The sequence below is a fragment of the Morus notabilis genome, unplaced genomic scaffold (assembly GCF_000414095.1).
Source record: "Morus notabilis unplaced genomic scaffold, ASM41409v2 Scaffold902, whole genome shotgun sequence".
Taxonomy (NCBI): Eukaryota; Viridiplantae; Streptophyta; class Magnoliopsida; order Rosales; family Moraceae; genus Morus; species Morus notabilis.
The window spans coordinates 237,728-261,121 of record NW_010365273.1 but is presented as its reverse complement, the minus strand read 5'-3'; the positions used below and the strand labels follow the sequence as shown (position 1 = coordinate 261,121).

General features: G+C 39.8%; 2 protein-coding genes and 1 non-coding gene across 4 annotated transcripts; 1 reads left to right on the top strand and 2 right to left on the bottom strand.

Moving 5' to 3' along the window:
- Positions 1-26: 26 nt before the first annotated feature.
- Positions 27-2,927, bottom strand: LOC21400293 (UPF0187 protein At3g61320, chloroplastic). Its single transcript, XM_010107640.2, has 4 exons — positions 2,134-2,927; positions 1,338-1,505; positions 898-1,104; positions 27-685 (listed from the first exon to the last, which is right to left on the bottom strand). The coding sequence occupies exons 1-4, from the start codon at positions 2,809-2,811 to the stop codon at positions 512-514; spliced, it is 1,227 nt and encodes a 408-aa protein (XP_010105942.1). The 5' UTR covers positions 2,812-2,927; the 3' UTR covers positions 27-511.
- On the top strand, positions 197-270 carry TRNAV-CAC. The gene has a single exon. It is a non-coding gene; the product is annotated as a tRNA-Val (tRNA).
- Positions 2,928-3,880: 953 nt separating the features above from the next.
- On the bottom strand, positions 3,881-21,967 carry LOC21400292 (acyl-CoA thioesterase 2). Of its 2 annotated transcripts, XR_002903063.1 has the most exons (18): positions 21,816-21,967; positions 21,626-21,718; positions 21,445-21,512; positions 21,243-21,324; positions 20,854-20,900; positions 20,608-20,733; positions 15,119-15,196; positions 13,902-13,989; positions 13,143-13,255; positions 7,064-7,126; positions 6,926-6,981; positions 6,277-6,381; positions 6,052-6,108; positions 5,694-5,795; positions 5,457-5,505; positions 5,313-5,381; positions 4,951-5,116; positions 3,881-4,277 (listed from the first exon to the last, which is right to left on the bottom strand). XR_002903063.1 is itself a non-coding variant. In XM_024171929.1 (17 exons), the coding sequence occupies exons 1-17, from the start codon at positions 21,829-21,831 to the stop codon at positions 5,039-5,041; spliced, it is 1,290 nt and encodes a 429-aa protein (XP_024027697.1). In that variant the 5' UTR covers positions 21,832-21,967; the 3' UTR covers positions 4,785-5,038. The 2 variants fall into 2 exon arrangements, 1 of the variants encoding a protein (XP_024027697.1); XM_024171929.1 differs by lacking the exon at positions 3,881-4,277 and having other exon boundaries at positions 4,785-5,116.
- Between the last annotated feature and the right edge of the window lie 1,427 nt (positions 21,968-23,394).

Sequence of the window (23,394 nt, the reverse complement as noted above, 5' to 3'; positions counted from 1 at the left end):
TTGTTTGATAGAATAGAACATTCAGGAGGAGGAGGAGGAGGATATTCTATCCCGTAAGAACAATATTAATATTTTTGTATGACCTAAAGTTAGCATCAGCATTTAGAATGTCTGGGAGGAGGAGGAGGAGGTTCTATCCCGTAAGAACAATATTAGTATTTTTGTATGACCTAAAGTTAGCATCAGCATTTAGAATGTCTGGGTGGTATAGTTGGTTATCACGCTAGTCTCACACACTAGAGGTCCCCGGTTCTAACCCGGGCTCAGACACCTCTTGTCCTCTTTTTTTGGTTTCCATTTTGTTAAATAAAACGTATATATACATAAATTTTCTCATACATGGTATTTTCTTGTTTATATACAATGTTAATGTAGCATATTTACATCTCTCAGTGCTAAGGCCTAAGGGCACAAATGATCACAAGTTCTAGCTGAGTGCAAAATTCAAAAATCGTGTACGCAACAATGCGAAGTAGTGCCCATAATTTTACCCAAGTTTCCCATCTAACTACTATTTTGGCTGACCATTTGATGAATGATGCTCAAACTTTATCTTTCTTTTGGCATCAAGCAGCTTTTGAATTTGGTTTTCGGTCGCAGTGGCTTCGTGAATGTTCTTTTGAACCAATTTGCAGAGCTCGTCGAGGGCCAGCATCGGAAATGGCTCCTCTATAAGAACACCAACCTAATGAAATCAACTAGTACGTTTAGCACATTAGGAAATTCCAAAAATGCTACGGACTGTTTCATAGCTAAATTGGAGAAAAGAACAAAAGGACACGCTGTCTAGTATTTTACATGATTTACAAAAGATCATTAAAGGTACTAAATGTAAAGAAAAGAAAGCTAACATATTTTGAGACATAAATGCACTAGGGCAAGAGAGAAGGAACATACTTCTTCTATGCAGAACAAAGAGGCAGCACTGATAAAAGTAGCAGGAACGACAATCCAGTGGCATTCATCCCATAGTATGATAGGGAGAGTTAGATGCCAGAGAACGAGAAACCTCGATGTCAAGCGAGTATACGAGAGAGGGATCGGAGTGCCTATGAGTTGTTCACAAACACTAATTCCTTCATGAAAGCATGAGATTTTTGATTCCTGCGTAATGTGAGTTTGATAAGTGATCGTCAACTGAAAATATATGAAAAAAAATTTATCTTAACACTTGATTATATCAAAATTTCTTACAGAAAATGCAACCCCTAATGATTTTATTGCTCAATATAACCTCAAAGTGATGAAACAACAAAATACGCCACGGAATTGTTACAAAACCTTTCTCAACGATTTATTCAATACGAGACATCATAACTAGTACAGGAAAAGATTACCAACATATTTCTCCTTGATTCTTCCAATTTCAGCATCTTTAGGCTTTGTTTTATAAACTGAATAACGCAGCGGGGACGGTGTTTCGAGTTTAGAACGACCACCAGATCATCTACTTCAAGCAAGTTTTTGAGATCTGCTGCAACATCTGAGCCATAAATTACATGACACTGCAATTAAGAAGTTTACATCACCAACCATCACCAATGTATATTTGGTCAAGTACTAGTTCCAGCAAATGGAACGGAAACAAATTGGCTGTTCTTTAGCATGGAAAAATTATGAGAAAATATTCTGATAAAAAATGGATTTAACCAAAATTTTAGAGTATGCAAATTGACACCCAATGAACTTAATTATATTGAAATGTATTGAAATATTGACAATGATGTAAATCCATGCCATCTCAATTGTATTGATACCCTAAAAAAGTTATATTTATTTATTTAACACATAATAAAAAAATTCCACCTATGATAATTTCATTAAAATCTCTCATAAACCAAAACTTTTCCTTAATATCTTAAGAAACAATAGTATCACATCAGCAAAAAAATAAAAAAAAAAATAAAATAAAAATAATAAAAATAATAATAAAGAAACAATAATATCACTTATGCTGACCTTCCAATGTCCTTGATCCATATAGCTAGATCATAAACCAAACCCTTAAAAAAGAATCAAACTTGATTAAGGTCCATCCTTGTATTCCTCAACTAATTCCAAGCCAAAAGACTCATCCCAAAATACAAAAAACACAAAAAAAAAAAAAAGAAAAAAAAAGGAATTGAGACTGACCTTAAGGGCAACCGGAAATGCCATAATGTACTGCAAAAGAGCCTTCTTGATCGGCGCATCGCCGGAAGAACTCCCGACCCCTACAACCACCTGCCCGGCGAAATCATTCGCCCCAGCAATCACCTTAGTCCAAGCCTTCCTCCCTTCCTCGAACCGCGAATATGACGCCTCTGTTCTGAACACCAGCAGCAGCGCCAATGCCGGTGCCGTGAGCTGGTACGGCAGCGACGAGGCCCTCAAGACCGGGAAGAACTCCGGCAACCAGTCCGCCAAAACCGCGTAGTTGTAGCCCGCGATGGCCGCGGCAAACGACGTGAAGGCGATCACGGGCGGCACGAGTGAGAGGATCACCCGGGAGGACAGGCTGGACAGGAGGTGCCGGACGTGGCGGAGGGAGCTCCGGTGGTGGACCCACTTCTCATGGTTGTACAAGGTCCGGTTCTGTTTCATCCCGCGCTCCTTGACCCCGTCGGCCCAGTCGGGTACGACGCGGAGGATCGAGATGAGGCTTTTGGCGGGAGAAGGTGAAGATTTTGTGGGGTTTGAAGAGGAGAGGATTTTTAAGTAGAAGGTTTTGTTGGGTTTGGAGGGAAGGGTTGGATGTAAATTTGAAAAGGTTTTGGGGGTAAAGTTGGAAGAAAGGGAAAAGGCAGATGTTGGTTTTGTGGGATGTGCCATTTCTGGGGATTGGATTTGGGATTTTGGGTTTGGAAGGAGAGAGACAAAGAAGAGGGCATGTTAGAGAGTTTCAGAGTGAAGAAGAAAAGTGAAGAATGAGAGTCTAGTGTTGAAGAAAAGATTGGGAAAGTGGATTGGTTAGTTAAAAAACGGTTATTTGTGATGGAGGTTTTTACACGTTAAAATTTTTTTGGCATGGGATTGAGCATGCTAAATTACAGGAGATGGTGACCATTTTTGGTGACCGACACTTTTTGACCGTTCAATCCAACTTAATAATTTCTGGAAGAGATGGTCCCCACTCCTTAAGCCAAAGGATAATTTCTTTTTAAAAATATAAAATTAAAAATTTTAAAAAAATCCCTTTTTTTAAGGAGTATTAGTGAACTCATGATTTATATTCTTTACTCCCATTTGATTAATATAGTTATATATAAAAGGGTTCTAATAAAAAATAAAAGGTAAAAATTTTGACTCATGTACTCTAAGCGGTTATTTGTCTCCTTTTCTTTTTTTTTTTTTATGTTTTTTTTCCTTGAGATTGGTGGTGCAAAATTTGAAATTTTAATTATTAATATTGCATATTAAATAATTATAATAATCAGATAATTTTTATAGAAATTGTAGAAAATAATATTCTTACGAAACTAAATAAATACTAATATTTTAAGATATTTGAAATAAATAACATAAATAGCAAATTTAATAAATACGAATATATTTATTAGACGTAAATAAATAATTTACAAAGGAAATCTACTATGAACTGTTATTTACTCTCAATATTTTTAGAACATGCATTTACTTTAATTAATTATTGTAAAGATGTTTTTCTGTTCTTTCTCCTAAATTTTTGTTACCGAATCTTTGTGTTGATACTGCATGTTTTTAAATATCAAAGCACAACATAATCATATTAGAAAGATGTAATATGTGAACCTAACCAGATGAAGATTTAACGGTTTATTGTTGAATACTATCACCCTCATTATTTCATGATTATGAGCTCTAAACTAACATCTATACATATCCAGCATTCCCAAAAACAAATGTCGTCAGATCGTATGTGACCTCTTGCAGTAATTTTTTACGCCACCCAAAATTTTTTTTTTCCAACACCAATCCTTTTGTTCTTACCTTCTATCAAACACAAAACACACACACCATTCTTTCGTCATGACGTTTGAATGGTAAAATTGTCTTCTGCTTAGAATCATAAGTGAAAAATACTAATTATAGAGATTCATGAATCATATGCGAAAAATACTAATTATGAAAAAAGCGTCTTTTTCGAGATCGACCTATGATACCAACAACACTTCAGCACTTTCATAAACATCATTGGCAACAGATGCTTCACTATGGTTGCTTAATATCATGTGTATACTAGTTCACAACTTTGATGCGATAGCTGAGCTTGGCGTCCTAGCCTTCCTGAGGAGGCCTTGAGTCAGCGAGACGAGAAGCTGTTAAAAAAAAGTCGCATAACTCAAATGTCTTGGCATAAACTTGCAGCAATGGGGACAAGAACTTTAACAACGAAGATAAAGGTAAAGAGATGAAATGGGGTCATAATTAAATTTAATATTCTTTTTCGTTTTTACCTCTAGTTAAAATATTATTATTTTAGATTTTTTTTTTCTTGAAAATGAAAGAAGGTAAGAAGATTTCTCAACAAAAAAGATAATGATGCAGAGCTCGGGCATTGGAGCAGGGCGTTGTCACCTTCTTTATCGTGTTGTGTTTTGCTTAATTTTCAGTCGTTTGTTAACTTGCTTATTCTACCGATGTTTGTACTTTATTTCAAGCTCGCTTTACGTCATTTTGTGTAACGGCCTATGCACACTGAGAGTGCTTATAGAGAAAAGTCCCAAAACTTTTAGCGCAGTTGCTCACTTTGACCATTAACATTCACTTTTAGATATTACACTACTCCTAAGAGATGTAATCTAAATATAAATTAGAAAAAGAAAAGGAAATAAAAACTTTTAGAAATCAAAATTACAAATGTGAAACATACATTACTTCTTACTGTCACTGCAAGAAGAAAGTATTCATGCAAACTTTTGACAACCCATAAGTAATGGTTTGGATTATTAATAGTATTATTAACCCTACTCATGAAGAATGTTAACTCACTCTGGCCATTTTGTCCTCGAGCACCAACAACAGCGATTTTTATTGCCAAAAAAATGCTCCTTATGCTTAATATCATGTGCGCACTACTTTACAACTTTGATCCAATAGCTGAGGTTGGCTTTCTAACCTCCCTGAGGAGGCCTTCTTGAGTCAGCGAGACGACGAGCTGTTAGAAAGAGTCGCATAACTCAATGTCTCAATAAAAACATGCTTCAATGGACACACGAACTTAACAAAGATAAAAGGTAAAGAGATGAAAACAATGAAGATAAAAGGTAAAGAGATGAACAGGGATCATAGAAAAGGATGCCACGAGAACACTTATTGTGCTGATTTATGAACACATCAAGTAAACTCTTTACCTCTCCTTTTCTATTGAACATTTGGCCTAAAACAAAACCACGAGCGTTGTAGGCACTGGGACTAGATATCTGTTAAACACAACAAGTATTAGCATTTTTTTCAAAATCGTCAAAAAAAAAAAAATGAACCTTTTAGAATCTTACCACAAATAATATCCAATCATCAGCTTTCAGATTTCGATGGAACCACATCCTGAAGAAAAAGGAATTACCAAAAACACAAGATTATATGAGTATTGCCCAAAAATTATTTAAACTGAAAGGGAAAAGGCTTGAGCTTTTTCAATTTTAACTAGACAAATACAATCAATGAACATTCATAGTACTGTAAATTATAGCGCTGTTTTTAAAATAAATAAATAAATTAGAGCACAGACTTACGAGTGGTCCAAACTCACTGAACTTGTCTTCAAACCGCTTTTACGATGTGGATTCAAACTTACTGTAAGAAATATTAAATCTGATGTGTATGCTGCAACACATCTGCAAAGAAATCACACCAAAATAATTAAGAGATGCAAACGAAAATATAGTAAGAAGTGAGATTCATTATACGCTTCCAACATTTTCTGATAAAGACAACATAAGAAAGACGAAAGAATAAAGCAAGGGAAAGTGTAAATTTGACGAATCAATACCACAGGATTCATCGTTTCAGTTACTAAAGTTTGTTTTGTCTAAACAATGATAAAGAATAAAAAAATGAAAATATGGACACTGCTGAGAGTGAGTTGCATACCTATGCAAGGCCTGATCATCTGAAAGTTTTCCTTTCGCTCTAAACCAGTACCTCAAGCTGGAATACAGTTCATTTCATCTAGTGCTAGTTGAATAAGTAAATATATGCCGTTTTAAAACGAAAAATAAATAAAAAAGGAAAATCCTTATATTATTACATTATATGACAACCACGTGTGAGCTTCAGCCACAGATGAATTTATACAGCAAGATAAAGCAGACAAACCTTGGAGGAGATTTATTCTGATTCGTTCGGTTGCTAGGCTCACAAAAACGTATCTCTATTGGCCATGGGACAAAGTCTGAAGTTGCCACCTTGTTTCGATAAGTCCTGCATAAACCAATCCCAAGTATGAATAAAGAAAAACAGAATACAAGAGATCAATGAAAAACACAGAGACCTTTGAAAACCTGTAATACTACTGAAAATAGAAGTTTTAGCAGGTGAGAATACAGTTTTCAAAGATATAGTGATATTCTTCATAAATAATAAATATATAGCAAGTTTTTCTGGCCATGTATCTCGAAGGAAATTGATTATACGTTATAATTTACTTAAAAAAGTATACACGCTCTTTGAGACAAGATTGGATATTTCTGTTGCATGCGAAATCATAACTTGTTAGAATAGTTCTAAAGAATCTTATTCATCTTCTTAAGATATCAAACAATTGTAACCCTTCAAATTTAATAGCTCCCTTAGGGGTGGTAGAAGAATGTTGACCTCAATACCAAATATCTATAGCAACGGTAACAAAGATTTAAAATGTTACAATGTAGTGCAAGAAAACTACAAATGATCTATTTGTAAACACAAAAGCAAGAACGATCACTTATGAGCATAAATTAATGAATCATTAAAAAGAAAAATGCACCTTGGAAGAAGAGGATCAGTAAGCCGTCTATCCCGTAGCTCTTCCAAATTGAGAAGCTGTAATAAAATAAGAAATTCAAACATGAAAAAAAGACATAATAAACAGTTAAAAAAAGTATGAGCAAATGCTATAGCTTACTTTCTCTGGATCAGGAACAGATGGCATTGTTGCTTCCTGATGGTCAAAACCCTGTTCTTCTTTCTGTAAAATCAACTCAAGAAAATGTTAATAGAATTTTTTTTTTCTTTTTAAGTTTTGATGTTGCAATAGTATATTTGCAGCTAGCATTATAGCATGTATAAGCCAAGAAAGAAGACATTGTTATGAACTTGCAATCTAATAGCAAGTTAGCCAGGGCAAAAAGTGAACATAAGAGTTGGCAGTCAGTTAATGTGATAGGGTCCCGCCTAGACCTCCTATCAACTTTACTTATTCTAGAAGGGGTAAAAAGGGCATAGCTGGGGTGGAAGTCAAGGCAGGGGAGGGCAGTGCTGAGGTGGCAAATTCTGTTAGGGGATTCTATTAAAGAAGCTGGCTTGGGAAAGAATATAAGAGGAGGAGACAAGGAAGGAGGGGATATCGAGAAAATCTGTGGAGACTACTGGGTCAGAATTGGGAGGTGGAGGGTCCCCGAAATCCCTTGTTCTTTGTCTTTGTTTTCTTTGTTTTCTTTCGTTTTGTTCCTCCGGTGTAGAAGGAGAGCTCTTGCTGTAATGCTCGATTGAGCCGATCCCATCAATAATAGGATCCAGACCCTTTTTCTGGTTATTCACGCTGTTTCCCTTTTGTTTTAAATTCTTGTTCGGTTAAGTGGTTTTTCAGGTTCCTATCAACTTGGTATCAGAGCAGGACGATCCATGGCGAACCGTCCGATGGAACCACGGCCTGAGAATCGCGAGGACGCCGTGGAGAGACGCGTGGAGCACCTCAACGAGGCGGTGCGTCTTCTGGGTGCGATGGTCGATCCGGTACCAAGGTTGCAGGAGGATATGACGATCCTCACGGATCGGGTGGGCCGAGTTCAGGACGCGGCCCAACGCATGGAGGCGCTCCTAGGACAGCACTTCGGGGGGGAGCGTGGCCCTGATCCTCGTGGAGCAGCAAGAGAGAGAGAGAGCGTGGCCGTGAGTTTCGGCCAGAGTCGCCGGTGAGACGGAGGAGAGGGGAACACTGGGGAAAGAAGCTCGAGCTCCCGATTTTTCATGGTGAGGACCTTTACGGATGGTTGTTCAGGGCTGAGAGGTATTTCGTGATCAATGATGTCGAGGAGGAGGAGAAAGTGATGGCGGCGTCCGTTTGCTTAGAAGGGCGGGCTTTAGGGTGGTTCCAATGGGCGGAGACTCAGGAGCCGTTTGTCGGTTGGAGGGACTTTAGGGCCGCCCTGCTACATCGTTTCAGCCGAGCCCGAGAAGGAGATCCCACCGAGAGGCTGATGTCGCTGAAACAAAGGGGGCTGGTTGCAGAGTATCGGGACTCCTTCGAGACACTGGCGGCAGCTTTGAGAGGTGTGCCGGAGTCAATTTTCCGAGGAGCCTTCCTGAATGGGTTGAGGGAAGATATACAGGCCGAGGTGAAATTGCACAGGCTCATAAATTTACAAGAGGTAATGGACTTAGCCCAGCAGATAGAAGATAGGAATGAGGCCCAAGATAAGTTCAGGAAGCTAAAAATGGGCCGAGGGTGGAAACAGGAGGGAATGGGCCGAGGGTAATCTTTTACCGACCAGGCTAAGATTAATGGCCCCTATTTTGAGAGCTCCCTTCAGTCCAGTGTGTCGAGGGATTCTGGAACATTTCCCCGAGCAAAATCTGACTCGGCGCTCGCTCAAGCGTCGGCGGTCACCCGCGATTCTGGGTTCCGACGTCTCTCCGACGACGAGATCCAAGCACGGAGGGCCAAGGGGCTCTGTTTTCGGTGCGATGATAAGTTTGGGCCGGGGCATCGATGTAAGAACCGACAACTGCAAGTCCTCATGGTGGCAGGGGACGAGTCGGAGACGGAGGACGCGAAGGACGAGGAGGCAGAGCAACCGGTGGGGTTACCGGACGAGGCGGCGGATTTGTCCCTTAATTCCCTGCTAGGCTTCACCTCCTCCAATACCATGAAGGTCCTTGGGCGACTGGGTTCCTGAGAGGTGGTAGTCCTCATTGACAGTGGGGCATCGCATAGTTTTCTGTCCAAGAAGGTGGTGGACGAGTTGGCCCTGCCATGCGCTGAGACAAGGAGTTATGGGGTGCAGGTGGGAAATGGAATGAATTTTAGGCAGCAAGGGGTATGTAAGGGGGTACACTTGTGGGTGCATGGTTTCTGTATTGTGGAAGATTTTTTTCCTTTCGAGCTAGGAAGCGCCGACGTGGTTTTGGGTATAACGTGGCTTCGGCGTTTAGGTGAGGTTCGTGCCGATTGGTCCAAGTATACCTTGAAGTTCCTCGATAAGGCTGGTTGGGTATGATGGAAGGGGGACCCGTCCCTGAGTTGCACCCCGGTGAGTTTCCGGGCCTTATCTCGGTAGTTTACACCGACACATTTGGGCATACTTCTCGAGTTAAGTGCAGTCACGGCAGAAGAGGTGGCTGTCCCGGAGCTGCTACCCCCACCCGAGTTGGCTAACGTTTTGACCATTTATGAGGAGGTTTTCTCCTCACCGACCGGTCTGCCACCCCATCGAGCGGCGGACCACCGCATTGTGTTGAGGGAAGGGGCCATAGCACCGAGCATCCGCCCCTACCGTTATCCCCATGTCCAGAAAGGGGAAATCGAACGCTTGGTCTCAGAAATGCTCTCCTCCGGCATAATCCGGTCGAGCAGCAGTCCATATTCTAGTCCTGTTCTGTTGGTTAAGAAGCGGGACGGAAGCTGGAGGTTTTGTGTTGACTACTGCGCCCTAAACCAGCTCACAGTGCCCGACAAATTCCCCATTCCGATCATTGATGAGCTTTTGGATGAATTACATGGGGCGGCAGTATTTACAAAGCTCGACTTGAAAGCGGGATACCACCAAATCCGGGTTCACGACGGCAATGTGGAGAAAACAGCCTTCCGTACACACGATGGGCATTACGAGTTCCTCGTCATGCCCTTCGGGTTGACAAACGCTCCGGCCATGTTTCAATCTTTGATGAACACAGTGTTCCGCCCATACTTGCGTAAATTCGTCCTCGTTTTCTTTGATGACATATTAGCTTATAGTCGATCTTGGGAGGAACACAGGGCTCACCTTACTGCCGTGTTGGATATTCTGCGGAAGGAGCAACTCGTCGCCAATTGGAAAAAGTGTCTTCGGCCAGCCACAGTTGGAGTACCTCGGGCATGTCATTTCCAATGATGGCGTCTCGGCCGACCCGACCAAGATACTTGCGATACGCACATGGCCGAAGCCCAAGAACGTCCGCGCAGTTAGAGGATTTCTTGGCTTAACCGGCTACTATCGCAGGTTTGTACAGGGGTACGGGGCCCTTGCGCGGCCACTTACGGACCTCTTGAAGAAGGGTGCTTTCACATGGACCGACGCAGCCTCTCACGCCTTTGAGAAATTGAAAGTGGCCATGACCACTCTGCCGGTCTTGGCCATGCCAGACTTCTCCAACACGTTCGTGGTCGAGACGGACGTATCAGGGACCGGTCTTGGAGCTGTCCTGTTACAAGAAGGCCGCCCAATAGCGTATTTCAGCAAGGTGTTGTCACCTACCTCGCGGTTGAAGTCCATATATGAACAGGAACTCATGGCCGTTGTCCTAGCAGTCCAAAAGTGGCGCCACTATCTTCTTGGCCGCCACTTTGTGGTCCGCACGGACCAACAAAGTCTGCGCTTTCTACTGGATCAGCGTCTCCTTCCTCCAGAGCACCTCCGCTGGATTTCAAAATTGATGGAGTACGATTTTGAAGTCCAATATAAACCCGGCGCTTCCAACCGGGTTGCGGATGCCCTATCCTGCCGTGACGAGGCCCCTACGCCGGAACTGATGGCTTTCTCCATGCCGGGACTTGTTGACTTGGAGAAGGTCCGGCTTGAGCAGCTCGAGGACGTTACTTGTGCTTGCCTGGTTGCGCAATTACAGCTGCACAAGGAAGTTCCCCTCGGGTACAGCCTACAGAATGGTCTACTTTGCTTCCGGGGCAGGCTCGTTTTGCCACGCCAATCCACTTGGATTCCGCTGCTGTTATAGGAATTCCACGACTCGGTCATTGGGGGCCACTCGGGATTCTTCCGCACCTATAAGCGCGTGGCTGCGAACGTTTTCTGGCCAGGTATGAAAAAGACGATCCAGGATTATGTGGCTCACTGCGAGACATGTCAAAAGTCCAAATATGAAGCCCTCTCCCCGGCAGGATTGCTGCAGCCCCTGCCTATCCCAGATAAGGTTTGGGACGACATCTCCATGGACTTCATTTCAGGTTTGCCGAGGGTTAGAAGTGTGGACACAATTCTGGTAGTGGTGGATCGCCTCACAAAGTATGCTCATTTCTGCCCAATTGTTCACCCCATTACAGCCAAGCATGTTGCGGAGCTCTTCATTCGGGAAATAGTGCGCTTACACGGCATCCCTCGCTCCATAGTAAGTGATCGTGACCCTGTCTTTATGAGTTTATTTTGGCGGGAACTCTTCAAATAGCAGGGTACTCGGCTGCACCACAGTTCCTTGTATCACCCGGAAACCGACGGCCAAACTGAGGTCGTTAACCGGTGCCTGGAGACTTACTTGCGCTGTTTTGCTTCCGATAAACCGAAAGAGTGGGTGCAGTTCTTACCTTGGGCAGAATTCAAGTTTAACACAACTTATAACGCGTCGACTGCGCAAACGCCATTCCAAATTGTGTATGGACGGAACCCACCCACCTTGCTCCGCTTCCACGATGTGCCGACAGTTCAGCCTGCCACTCCTTCTGTGGTGGAAGATGTGAACCTTCAATTGCAACTCCGCAATCAAATGTTGGACACTCTCAAGGAACACTTGCTCGTGGCTCAGAATCGAATTAAAAAGTCGGCGGATGCTCGTCGTCGTGAGGTGATCTTTGCCCCAGGTGAACTTGCGTTACTCAAGCTCCAACCATATCGTTTGAAGTCTCCGCGCGGAAGGTGAATGAGAAACTTTCTCCTCGTTTTTAGCGGCCTTTCCCTGTTTTGGAGTGCATTGGACAGGTTGCTTATCGGCTCCAACTTCCAGCCACGGCTCGTATCCATCCCGTTTTCCATGTCTCCCAGTTGAAGAAGTTTCGCGGGGGCAAGTATAAAAGTCAGCCTCTGCCTCCCCAACTTTCGGAGGACTTGGAGCTGCTTGTGGAGCCTGCAGGCATTGTACGCGCTCGTACCATTCCCTTTGGCGGTCGGGATCGCGTGGAGGTCCTGGTGTGTTGGCAGGGTTTGCCCGATTGGGAAGCTACATGGGAACCGCTCGATGACATCCGTCAACAGTTTCCCCACCTCAACCTTGAGGACAAGGTTGCTCTCGAAGGATATTTGCAGCTAGCATTATAGCATGTATAAGCCAAGAAAGAAGACATTGTTATGAACTTGCAATCTAATAGCAAGTTAGCCAGGGCAAAAAGTGAACATAAGAGTTGGCAGGTAGGGGTATTGACAGGGTCCCGCCTAGACCTCCTATCAACTTTACTTATTCTAGAAGGGGTAAAAAGGGCATAGCTGGGGTGGAAGTCAAGGCAGGGGAGGGCAGTGCTGAGGTGGCAAATTCTGTTAGGGGATTCTATTAGAGAAGCTGGCTTGGGAAAGAATATAAGAGGAGGAAACAAGGAAGGAGGGGATATCGAGAAAATCTGTGGAGACTACTGGGTCAGAATTGGGAGGTGGAGGGTCCTCGAAATCCCTCGTTCTTTGTCTTTGTTTTCTTTCGTTTTGTTCCTCCGGTGTAGAAGGAGAGCTCTTGCTGTAATGCTCGATTGAGCCGATCCCATCAATAATAGGATCCAGACCCTTTTTCTGGTTATTCACGTTGTTTCCCTTTTGTTTTAAATTCTTGTTTGGTTAAGTGGTTTTTCAGGTTCCTATCATAATGTTTGACATGTACAAGCTTATATTGTACCACAATCTCACAAGTTCTATAACGGCTAGAATATTCCAAATGTGAACACGATGATGCAAATTAATTAGTCCTGCTCCTAAGCCTATCTAAATAAAGACAAATTTTGTGGACAATCTCACTGAGAATGTATTCATAACCATATAATTAAAAACAAATACAATTTCAATTAGAGTACATACTTGAAATGAAGCAAGCAATGTGAAGATGACATTTCCTTTCTGTATTGCATCTACTCTTCGGGTAGCGAAACTTTTCCCATCACGTAAACGGTCTACTTGATATATAATAGGAACTGCAGAAGTAAATTCACGTACATCTATAAGTGAGTTTCTGAATTTACTTGTAATGTTTTGGCAAAATGATATTGGAAGCCAATTGAAACGTAATGGGAAAAAAATATGTTTATACCATACATTCATGCAGGTCAAACTTTAAAGGTTCGCAAATATTGAACAGGAAGCAGCTAGGTTACGTGGTCATCTCATACAATTGATTAATGGACATTTCTGGCAATCAACTAACCAACACAGGATAGATAATTATCTCTAAGATTCTATGTTACACGCGGTCATTGAGTCACCTGCTTTACAACCTCTCTTCTCTTTGTATCTTATCTTAGTAAATACACACAAAACAAGGATAATGGATCACGAAAATAGAAGACTTCATGACAATTCCTTAAAGTTCTAGAGATTATACATCCAGCCATAAATTGCAAGTGGAGGATCCTACTTGAGAGATAAAATTGAAAATTATAAAAACATGCTCATAAAAAAACAAATGATAAAAAGAAGGATTTCCAGCACTAAATTCCAAGAGGTAACCTTTTATATAATAGCATCCACTATCATGTAGGCAATACAATAACTACAGATAAAACAATATTTAAACTCTACAAAGAAAATTATCATGAGAAAGCCTGATAATAATGTACTTACTATCAAAATCTCCAACAAGAAGGAAATATACATGCAAACTATGGACAACCTTAAGACAATCAACAGTCTTTGATGCTGCTGCCAGTGCCTGCAAATGCCAGATCATATTAAATGATTTCCATCAAAATTTGCGTCTGGCTATAGCACTTGAGACTAAATGGAGAGTAAAGTACACCGAACATATTATAAAGTGGAAATGAACAATCTAACAAACATGATGGTTAAAAATGGAGATATACCTTTTAAATGATTTGCAAACAGAAAATGAAAACAGAACCAAAAAAAAAAGAAAAAGGGAGGTTAACAAAGGTCTCTGTCATGGCTATGATGAAGGCAATTCGATTGGAAAGAAAGAAACTAGGATACCTGAAGTAGCTTTACGCATCCCCTAAAGATTTAAAAACTAGTTTCTATCCTTTTAGTTAAAAGAATTGTGTAGCATCATGATATAGCTTTCTCTTTACCTCTACTGCTCCGCTTTTATAATTTTGCAACTCTTATAACTTCTTTGATTGTATACTACTTCTTATCAAGGGGGAGGATGGCAAAGATCCCCCGACCACATATCCAAATTTCTATCAAGTGATAGTTGGATGACAAAAGAGAAGATTGTTAGGATTTAGCAATCCATTTTCCATTGTCTCAGGAATTATTTGATAGAGCAGAGTAATTCTCCCACAGAAACGAATCAAGAAGAATGAAAGATGGAATCTTTATTGATTAACAAAATGAATTACAGACTAAGCTATTGACAAACTATCTCTCCCCTTGCTCAGCCTCAGCCAAGTCTTCCTTTACAACTCCAGTAATTTCCTAACTCCCTCTACCTTACACACGTTAAGCCACATGTCACCCACCGCACTATACAGAAACTCAATTAACTAACACTAACAATTCTATTAACTCCACGTCACCCCTTATTTCCCCTCCTCACATAAACCTTTCTAAGTAACGGTTTATCACCCTTATCATTATTCAAATAACTTCTCAATCAAAATCAAGTACCATAATCAAACATACGAACCATTTATACTCCTTCCCTCCTTTTCGATAAAAAAGAACGTTAAGACATTGAGAAAGTAAGTTAGGCAAAATGGCTTATACAAGGGATCATGATACTTCTAAATCATTTTTTACAGTATAATAACCACAAATTTGATAGAACATTGCAGTGGTACAAAACGAAAGAAAAAAAGAGAAAGTTACGTTCTTCATGCCTGTCCAACTAACTGTCCTCCAAAAACCTTTCCAAATTTTGGTGCATCTGGCAAAGTGATCCCCTTGAATATATTTACCTTCAAAGCAAACACACAATTGAATCTTAGCATGTACAAAAATTAACATCTTTTACATGGTCACGTTAGGGCATCAAATAACCTCACATCAAAAATAAAGGAGAAAGCAAATTATCAATCTTCAAAATGGCAATTCAATACAATTCCTGTGCATAAAGTCAGAGGCATGCTTCAGACATATTAAAATGAATTCACCAATCAATAGGGAGTAGCAAACCATCAATGGAGGCATGCTAATGATTTGTAATTCTACAGTTGCAATCACAATAACTAAATAAGGTTCCGAAAAGTTACGAAAAAGGGTTTCAAAATGAAGTTCTTAGGAGCCTACAAAACTGTGCACAGGGTTTAGGAGAGAAACCGGAAAACACTACACTTTCTTATTAATTAGAAAACGTATGTTACAGCCCTATATATATAGCTTTCAAGACTAACTAAATCTCACTATTCTAGGAAAAGAAAAGAAATCAAATCAGGAGGATCTCGTGGGAGATCTCAACTAATTTAAAATATAAAGTCAAACCAAATAATATCTAATCAGCCCTAATCCCCTAGAATCCGGGATACCCTGATTTTCTACACTCCCCCTCAAGCTGGACTAAAAACATTAAACATTCCCAGCTTGTCAACTAATTTCTCGAACATGGGTCTTCCAAGTCCCTTGGTCAGCAAATCAGCTACTTGGTCTGTAGTGGAAACATAAGTCATGCAAATGATTCCTTCCTGAATCTTCTCTTTGATAAAGTGCCGGTCAACTTCGACATGTTTAGTTCGGTCATGCTGAACTGGGTTGTGAGAGATGTGGATAGCAGCTTTGTTATTACAATAAATCTTTAAAGGTTTACTGTACACGATTTTGAGTTCCTCCAGTAACATTTTCAGCCACAAAAGTTCACAAATTCCATGTGCTACTGCTCTAAACTCTGCTTCTGCACTACTTCTAGCCACCACTGTTTGTTTCTTGCTTCTCCAAGTTACTAAGTTACCCCACACAAAGGTGCAATACCCTGAGGTTGACCTCCGATCACTAATAGAACCTGCTCAGTTAGCATCTGTGAAAGCTTCTACACTCCTTGCTTCATTTTTCTTGAAAAATAAACCTCTTCCAGGAGTCCCTTTGAGATATTACAGAATCTGATATACTGCTTCCATATGCTCCTCGTATGGTGCTTGCATGAACTGACTCACAACACTAACGGCATATGCTATATCTGGCTTCATATGAGAGAGATAGATAAGTCTTCCAACTAAACGCTGATATCTTCCTTTATCCACTGGGCTGCTGGTCGCTTGTCCTCCTAGCTTGATGTTAGGATCCATTGGTGTGTCAACCAGTTTACATCCTAACATTCTCGTTTCCTTTAGAAGATCCAAGGTGTATTTTCTTTGGGAAACAGAAATCCCACTTCGGTTTCTTGCAATTTCCATCCCAAGGAAATATCTCATAGCTCCTAAGTCTTTGATCTCGAATTCAATTGCAAGTTTCTTCTTTAAGTCTTCCATCTCCACCTCACCATCTCTTGTCAGTATGATATCATCAACATAAACAATAAGGATTGTAATCTTACCATCCTTATGTTTGTGGAATAAGGTGTGATCCGTTTGAGCCTGTTTGTATCCCAGTTGTTTGATTGCATTTGAGAATCTGTCGAACCACGTCCTCAGAGACTGCTTGAGTCCGTAGAGAGATTTTTTTTAGCTTGCAAACCTCTCTGTCTCTGGTTTCATCAAATCCAGGTGGTAAATCCATATAGACTTCTTCCTCCAAATCTCCGTTAAGGAATGCATTTTTAACATCAAGTTGCTGAAGTTTCCAATCCAAGTTTGCCGCCATGGATAACAGTACTCGGATTGTGTTCAATTTGGCAACGGCAGCAAATGTTTCTTGATAATCGACGCCATAGGTTTGAGTAAAGCCTTTTGCCACTAACCTGACTTTGTAGCGTTCAATGGATCCATCCGAGTTGTATTTAATGGTGAACACCCATTTACATCCTACCGATTTCTTTCCTTTGGGTTTCTCTATCACCTCCCATGTATCATTTCTTTCTAGGGCCTTCATTTCCTCCATTACTGCCTTTCTCCATTCTAGAATTTTCAAAGCCTCATGCACGGTTTTTGGAACCTCCATGGCTGAAAGATTAGCTACAAAATGTCAAAATTTTGATGGCAAGTGATCATAGGAGACAAAATTAGATATTGGATATTGGGTACATGATTTGACACCTTTTCTCATTGCTATGGGAACATCAAGATCTTTTGTTTCTGAGCTAGGATTTAAAGGCTGTGTACCTGAAGGCGGGTTGGAGTCTTGACCCTGCTGAAGAATCACGGGATTTTCCACTCTTTTTGAATTCTTTTTCCGTGAATATACCAGCAATTCCTTTTGATCCTGCTCCTGTAATTCTCCCCCTGTCGTTGGGTTTGTTTCAATGTTTGAGGGCACCATTGGTTCGGGCTCGGAAAGACTTTGATATGGAAGTGGGTTTGAGAGTGAATTTGGCAGCGGAATTTGGTCTTGGGTGAAGGTTAGGTTCGGACTCTCTTGAGGTAATGTTTGGGGTAATGGCAGATTTGTGAAGGGATTTGTTGGATAATCATATGCTATTATTTCCCAAAAATTATCTTCACTAGATGATTGCTCCCCCTGAAGAGGATTTTTGGTATAATAAGGCTGATTTTCGAAAAAGGTGACATCCATAGACACAAAGTATCTCCTCTTTCTGGACTATAACACTTATACCCTTTTTGTGTTGTTGAGTAACCGAGAAAGATGCACTTAAGTGCTTTGGGATCTAGCTTGCTGCATGTTGGGTCATGAATATGGACGAATGAGGTGCAACCAAAAATTTTAAAAGGTAGGGATGTGGATTTTCTAATTTGAGGATAGGATTCATGAAAGGTATTCAGAGGGGTTTGAAATTGTAGAACCCTGGTAGGCTTACGATTGATCAAATAACAGGAAGTGAGAACTGCATCCCCCCAAAAAAACTTAGGAACATTTGTAGTGAACATGAGTGACCTTGCTACCTCAAGTAAGTGTCTATTTTTTCTTTCAGCTATCCCATTTTGTTGAGGTGTGGAAACACAAGAGCTTTGGTGTATTATCCCATTCTGTAAGAAATAATCTCCTAGGATCGTCTCAAAATATTCCCTTCCATTATCAGAACGAATCATTTGGATATTGCTATTGTATTGGTTTTGAACCATGGAATGGAAATTTTTGAAGGTTTGTGCAGCTTCAGATTTTTCTTTTAGGAGGTATACCCAACAAATTCGTGTGTGGTCATCAATAAATGTAATGAACTATTTTTTTCCTGTTACACTCTTAACCCTTGATGCACCCCAAATGTCACTATGAATTAATGAAAAAGGTTTAGACGCTTAATATGGATGTGGATTAAAGGAAGAACGTTGGTGTTTTGCAAGTTGACAAATTTCACATTGAAAGGAATCTTTATTGCAAACCAAAGTAGGAAACAAATGTTTTAAATAAGAAAAACTAGGGTGGCCTAGCCTATGGTGCCACAACATTATTTTTTTGTTTTCTAGACAAAGATGAGGAATTACAACTAGCATGTTGAGAAGGTATATTCACGGAAACATCCTTCTCCAAGTAGTACAAGCCCCCGTGTTCTTTAGCACTGCCAATCTTCCTCCCCGAAGTCAAGTCCTGAAATATGCATACAGATTGTGAGAAATTCGCATCACAATTAATATCCTTTGTCAATTTGCTAATAGAAAGGAGATTGCAGGTTAATTTTGGGACATGGAGGACATCTTTTAGACATATGTGTGAGTCTATTTTAATGTTGCCAACTCCTGCAATTGTTGAGAGAGTTCCATCGGCAATCTTGATTTTAAGATTTCCTGGACTAGGAGCATAAGAGGAGAAAAGTTTTGCACAACCTGTCATATGATCTGTTGCGTCAGAGTCAACAATCCATGGTTCTTGATCTCTGGAGACACTACTGAGAGCAGTCGAGAAGGTACCTTTCTGGGCTATTAGAGACTTGGTGTTAGAGGGTTGTGCTAGAGAATGGAGCTTGTAGAGTTGTTCCATTTGTTCTTTAGTGAGGGACACATTCATGCGGTTGCTTTCCTCCTTTACACCTTCGGTCGTGGCTTGAAACCCCTTTGAGTCTCGGTTGTTTCCACGATTTTCCTTCCAATTTTCTGGTTTTCCATGTAATTTCCAGCAGTTGTCTCGGGTGTGGTGTGGTTTTTTGCAATGATCACACCACAAATTTCCTCCTTTTCTGGAATCCTTAGTATCTGTCCAAGTGTCCGAACCACGGGCAGCCAATGCGGAATTTTCTGTCGTGGGCAGCGGTTTGGAGTCTCCAAGCATCACTCTTTTCCGACTTTCCTCTCTCCTAACTTCAGAGAAAATCTTCCCGATCGCAGGTAATGGCCGAATCCCGAGAAGGCGTCCACGAACCTCATCCAACTCCTTGTTTAATCCGGCCAAAAAATCATAAACTTGATCCTTGTCCGTCATCTTCCTGTAAGTCATACTATCTTCCATACAGTACCACTTACAATCATTGAGCATGTCCATCTCTTTCCAAAGCCTTGTCAATGAGTTGTAATATTGTGTTACATCCAAATCTCCTTGTTTAAGATTTCTAGCCTTGTTCCTTAATTCAAACGTCTGGGCTGAATTCTCAAGATCAGAGAAGGCGAGATTCAAGGAATCCCAAAGTTCAGTCGCAGTGGAACAATACATATAGGTCTCGGCGATATCATCCTCCATTGAATTGATTAACCATGCCATAACAATTGAATTATGAGCATTCCAGGTTTGGAATGTCGGATCATCCTCGCTTGGCCTCTTGGTTGTGCCGTCGATGTATCCTAGCTTCCCTCGACCACAGATCACCCACTTAACTGAGCGCGACCACTGAAAATAGTTCTTGCTATTGAGTTTTTGTGAGGTGATTTGGAGGGATGAATTTTCGGTAAATGTAGTGGGAGCAATTGTAGGGATCAGCTGAGAAGTTCCGCTTGAAACCTCAGAGCTATCGCCCCTGCTTGCTCTAGTCATGGCCATTTTGACCATCGTTCCTCTCAACTAAAGTCCCGCTCTGATACCATGTGCGCAGGGTTTAGGAAGGAAACCGGAAAACACTACACTTTCTTATTAATTAGAAAGCGTATGTTACAGCCCTATATATACAGCTTTCAAGACTAACTAAATCTCACTATTCTAGGAAAAGAAAAGAAATCAAATCAGGAGGATCTCATGGGAGATCTCAACTAATTTAAAATATAAAGTCAAACCAAATAATATCTAATCAGCCCTAATCCCCTAGAATCCGGGATACCCTGATTTTCTACAACTGAAATCAAGGATCTATTTCCAAGCATAAGACTGGATCTCTCTTCCACAAATATTAAAGAAACCATACTTCCATTGGCTCCAAATGCAGTATACTCTCAACAAGAGAGCATTGCCCAAGTGTTGAATCGGCACTCCAGATTGATTTTGGCTGCAGCAGAGTACAATGTTCAAGAGGTAAAACCAAGCATGTGAGCTGCAAAAAAAGAAACGACATATCAAAAAATCACAACTAACATCAACATCAAAACCTTAAGAAGTAAATCTTCCAATCTTAAACCACAACCACATCTCATCAATCACGAGTACGGAGTACCTTAGATAAAGCAATCACATCGGCTTGATGAGCAAACGATGATGAAACTGCAAAAGTAAGTCCACATTAGGAGATTCATCCACGACATCGAAAAATAACAACAAAAATTCTCATATAAACATACATCTGAAGCAACAGAAAATCAAGCCAAAATATTCCTTAAAAAGAAACAAATAATATAAGGTCCCGTTTATTTTGCTAATTTGAATCACAACTCAAGTTTTTACTTGAGTGTTTTCTCTCACAAAAAATCAAATTCAACTTTTTCGCCTACAATGTTTTCTTCCACATATATTAACTTTTTAATCAAGTTCTCAACTCAAAGAGAACTTGAATAAGCTAAACGAACGAGCCCTAAATTGGAAAAAAGAAAATACAAAGCCTCTCACCATAACCAAAATAGTCATAACGTTTCAATTGAAACTCGGTACGATTTTCGGCACCAGAATCAACAGAACCGCTAACCTCCGCCTGTAAAACCACGATCATATACAATTAAGCGTATGATTTTAAGAATATGTAATATTCATTTTAGAAAAAAAAAATGTAAAATGAAGAACACTTTTGCAATCAAATTGAAAGCAAGCAAACCTCTCCTTCCCACACGAAGTAAACTCCATCGCCATTTTGGCCCTCGCGGACAACATGCTCTCCACGATCTGCAGCAAAAGATATCACAAAAATTAGGCTTACTCTTTCAGTACTAAACAATTATAACTTCAATTTTTCTCGATTATTGATTTTTAATCTGCAGAAAACTCAAGAAATTGACCGTAGTGTTTGACGACAACCAATTCAGCAATTCTCTTGAGCGAGGAGCCGGGTAACTTCTGCAGCAAAGGAACGCATCCGAGGAACTCAATAACTGCAAAAATCAGAAACAACTTGGAATCAGAATTTTCCTTTTCTTCTAGATTTTCTAGGCGACCAAACAAGGAGAAGCTCTGTTTTTTGCAGGTCACCTGATTCGGAGTCCATATTGGAGGAGAAAAACTACGTCGGCGCCGGTCGAAAAGGTTATCGCTTTTTAACAATTTGGAAGATGATTATCGTATTCGTCTAATTGTTTTACGTTCAACATACGCAGAAAAGAAGAGCCATGTTTTTTTCAACAAAAGGCGTCTCTTCTGTAGGATAATGACCTATCAGCATTTTATTGTCAGTCACTCAGATTTGAATTAAGCGCATGTTTAGGAAAAAGTAAAAAGCGATTTCTTTTTCTATTTAATAATGTATTTGCTAAGAAAATCAGTAATTTAATGGGCCTATAAATATAAAAAATGAAAAAAAAAGAATATTAATCTTTACGTATCCTTATCTGCTCTCAATAAATTATTATACATTTAATATTTATTTAATTGTATAAAATAATATTTTAATGATTATATTCATAATATTACTGTCTCTAATTATAAGACTATTACGCCATTTAATTAAACACGTGAACATATGAAAGTAGTACTTTACTTCAACGATAAAAAACAGGTTGAGACGGAGAAAAAGAGCTGGATCTGGTGCATGGAGCGTAAGTGCTGACGTTATTGTATTGATTGCCAATACGGTTGGTTTATTGTTGTCGGACTAAGGAAGGAACTAGGAAGTGTGCGCTGGATTGAATGATTGGTTTAGGACGAAGATTTTTTTTATTATTATCATTATTTGTTTTGAATATAATGATTGACGTTTTGTCATGTTTGTCGACTGGAAGGATTTTAGCAGCACGTGAGTATAGTTTTTTTTTTTTTTTTTTTAACTTTTTCTTTTTCCAGTCTTCACAATTTGCCACATGTAATTTGTTTTAAAGGGTATTAATATTATTAGTCACTAATTATTAGCATGACAATTTAATTCCTAGATTTTTAATATATTCCTCTCTAAATTTTTATTTTTAACAGTTTTGATCCTTAACACTAAAAGTAATAAATAATTTCTAAAACTTTAATATAGATTATACTCTAACAACTTAATTTTACATAAATAATTACATTAAGGGAAAAATACTTTTCCCTAAAAAAAGTGCAAAATATATACTCTCAATAGATTTTAACAATAGCAAAAAGAACATTTTACACATAATATTAGGGTTATGCATAGGAGATCACACGTCATCAAATTAGATCATTTCGACGATTTTTGGTCGTTGATTTGGTTCCACGAGCAACAATTTATTTACAGTTTTAGACTCGTGTGAACGGTTAAAAAAGAGTTCGATTTGTAAAATTTGAAAAATGATCTAATCTGGTCCATTTAGATTTATATGGTCTTGTTTGGTTCGTCATTTGAACTGTAGTGATTTGATTTGAATTGTGATTCAAAGTATTTGGATATATAAAAAAATTATAATTTAAAATGGGAATAAAGTCTAAACTGTGTTTGGATAAAATACTGACAACTGTTTTGTAACCAATTTTAAAAAACCTCATTGTAAATGACATATTTAAAGATGCAATATGTATGGTGATTTGTTCCTCTCTTAGTTATGAACGTATTAAAAAAATCTCAATCAGAATTGAAACGAAGAAGTTTTGAAGAGAGAGAGAG

Bases quoted from the DNA above. Each gene is read 5' to 3' on its own strand.
- LOC21400293 (XM_010107640.2), bottom strand. From the start codon at position 2,811: ATGGCACATCCCACAAAACCAACATCTGCCTTTTCCCTTTCTTCCAAC. The intron at 1,506-2,133 runs GTCAGTCTCAAT...TCTTAATTGCAG, and splicing joins CATTTCCGGTTGCCCTTAAG to TGTCATGTAATTTATGGCTC. The intron at 686-897 runs GTATGTTCCTTC...TGATTTCATTAG, and splicing joins CTTTGTTCTGCATAGAAGAA to GTTGGTGTTCTTATAGAGGA.
- LOC21400292 (XM_024171929.1), bottom strand. The intron at 21,325-21,444 runs GTTTGCTTGCTT...GTGGTTTTACAG, and splicing joins ACTTCGTGTGGGAAGGAGAG to GCGGAGGTTAGCGGTTCTGT. The intron at 13,990-15,118 runs GCATGAAGAACG...TGGCATTTGCAG, and splicing joins GAGGACAGTTAGTTGGACAG to GCACTGGCAGCAGCATCAAA.